Source organism: Sprattus sprattus (assembly GCF_963457725.1).
Source record: "Sprattus sprattus genome assembly, chromosome: 2".
NCBI classification, from domain to species: Eukaryota; Metazoa; Chordata; class Actinopteri; order Clupeiformes; family Clupeidae; genus Sprattus; species Sprattus sprattus.
The window spans coordinates 34,701,929-34,703,916 of record NC_137921.1 but is presented as its reverse complement, the minus strand read 5'-3'; the positions used below and the strand labels follow the sequence as shown (position 1 = coordinate 34,703,916).

Sequence of the window (1,988 nt, the reverse complement as noted above, 5' to 3'; positions counted from 1 at the left end):
CCAGTGTCAACTTCAAATGCAAATAGTGTGAACTTGCAAATTGTTTGGCCAAGCTACGTAAATAGGGTTGACAGAAGCACCAGTACAAAGTGGGAAATGGAAAGTTGAAACATTTCCAGGTTTCATTTCTTTAAGTTTCATTTCTGAGGCGTTGCTCCGGTGATGTGGCCACATACCCTTCACTCACAGATAGGCATCACACAGCCACACAGTCTCATGTGACAGGCTTCTTTAGGACTAGGGCTAGGAACTCCTTGTTGGAAAGGCAACTGAAAAGCAACAATGTCATTTCAGGACTGGGAGAGTATTTTTGAGGAGAAGACTGAAGATCTATATGGATATGGTGACAGCTGGAGTTTTGAGTTTGATGATACAATTGAGCCAGATAACCCAGCTCAGAATTGGTATCAGTACATCCGGGGAGCTTTTGCAAGGTGAGATTTTAATACAATTTTAAAGGCATTCATTAATCCACTGTTTATTATTCAGTGACGTTAATATTATTACATATTTAAATCATCTGCCACTATAGTATGTTGATGAGTACAGTACAGCTTTTGAGATGATATTCTAGAAATGTATTAGAACTTACAGCCTAAAGGTCAGGATCCAAAGTGTTGTTGAATATTAAATGCCACTTGTGTATTTAATAAATGCTGTAAGACATATTTAAATTGATGTCATGCTTAAAGTAAGTGGCCATTGCATAGCTGTCAGCTGATAGCTGTCACGGACATGATTCTTGAGAAATGAAACCTGTCACTGGAGTTCTCCTGTGGTAGATAAACAGCGACTAAGATATTCTTCTGTATCAGCCAATCAGGAGTCTCGTAAAAGTCAGCCATCCTAACTATGGGTACCGACTCATCACAATGGCTGTCAGTCTTATGTGTTCCTCCCTCTGTACTTCCAGGTTTACCTGCTCCAAGTGTAAGAGGACTTGGCCCTCCAAAAGGGTGCTGGTTGTGTTTGATTTCCAGCTGCAGGAAAGGGCAAAGACGGGAACGGTCAAAGCACGTCGCTTCCGACAGAACTGCAAAAGGTGTCAGGGAGCCAAGATGGAGGAGCCCCAGTTCGAGCTTGACAACATCGAGGTTCTGCTGGAGAAGCTGGTGGGGAGGATACGCATGAGGTGTTACAGGGAAGACCTGGGCGAGAACAACCGGGGGTTTCGACCTGTTGGGATATCCGAGGGGCCGCACGAGTCTGCTCACTGTGAGGCCTGCCTGAGAGGCATCTGCAGAAAATCTGAATAAAACGGCTACGTTGTCTGGGGCTTCATGTATTAATCGGAGCAGTGACAGTTACAAATACTATGCATTACTTTGCACTTTCCAGTGGCTAGAAGCCTGTTGTCGAAACAAACCACCTCTCCAGCATAAATGTTTTTGAAAATAACTTATTTTTATGTATTTCCCTTGAAATCAGGCAACTACTTCTTACTGTGTAAAGTTTAATTGAATTAATTTAACAGAATATTATTTCTTTAATTTACCACCTTATGTTTCCCCAGTCAGTTAGTGGGGTCATGAAATGTAACAGCCCTCTGGATCGACTCATACACGCTCACCAGTCTGGGCAGTGATTGTTGCCTTGCTGTGCTGCTATCATATATTTTTACAAGCTTATTTCAAATAAATTGCACTGAGATGTTAGTGTTGGAAATGAAAGAGAGTCTGTTGTTTCATTATAAAACATCTCCAGTGGCTTCTCCAGCATGGGCACTTGAAACTCTGACTCGTCAAAGACATTATGCACAAACCTACCTGTTCAATGAATCCTAACACTAACACACCTCATCAATGAAATCCCAAATGCACACATTAGCGCAGCGCAGGAGTTATCAATGCAGTATCCAAGCACCGTGGTCTGCAGCTGTTACACGTCTTAAGCAACGTTTCAGAGCAGGGAAACCCATTGCTTTCTTGGCCTTAACCTGTTTTTCTCTTGAACCACTCTAGTCTATGATAATTAAAGTGTTAGATTTG

The 1,988-nt window shown here is 42.2% G+C and overlaps 1 protein-coding gene across 1 annotated transcript; it reads left to right on the top strand.

Moving 5' to 3' along the window:
- Window positions 1–282: 282 nt before the first annotated feature.
- Window positions 283–1,256, top strand: LOC308360753 (receptor-transporting protein 3-like; the record flags this gene model as incomplete). Its single annotated transcript, XM_080832865.1, has 2 exons — window positions 283–434; window positions 914–1,256. The coding sequence occupies 2 exons, from the start codon at window positions 283–285 to the stop codon at window positions 1,254–1,256; spliced, it is 495 nt and encodes a 164-aa protein (XP_080688991.1).
- Window positions 1,257–1,988: the final 732 nt, after the last annotated feature.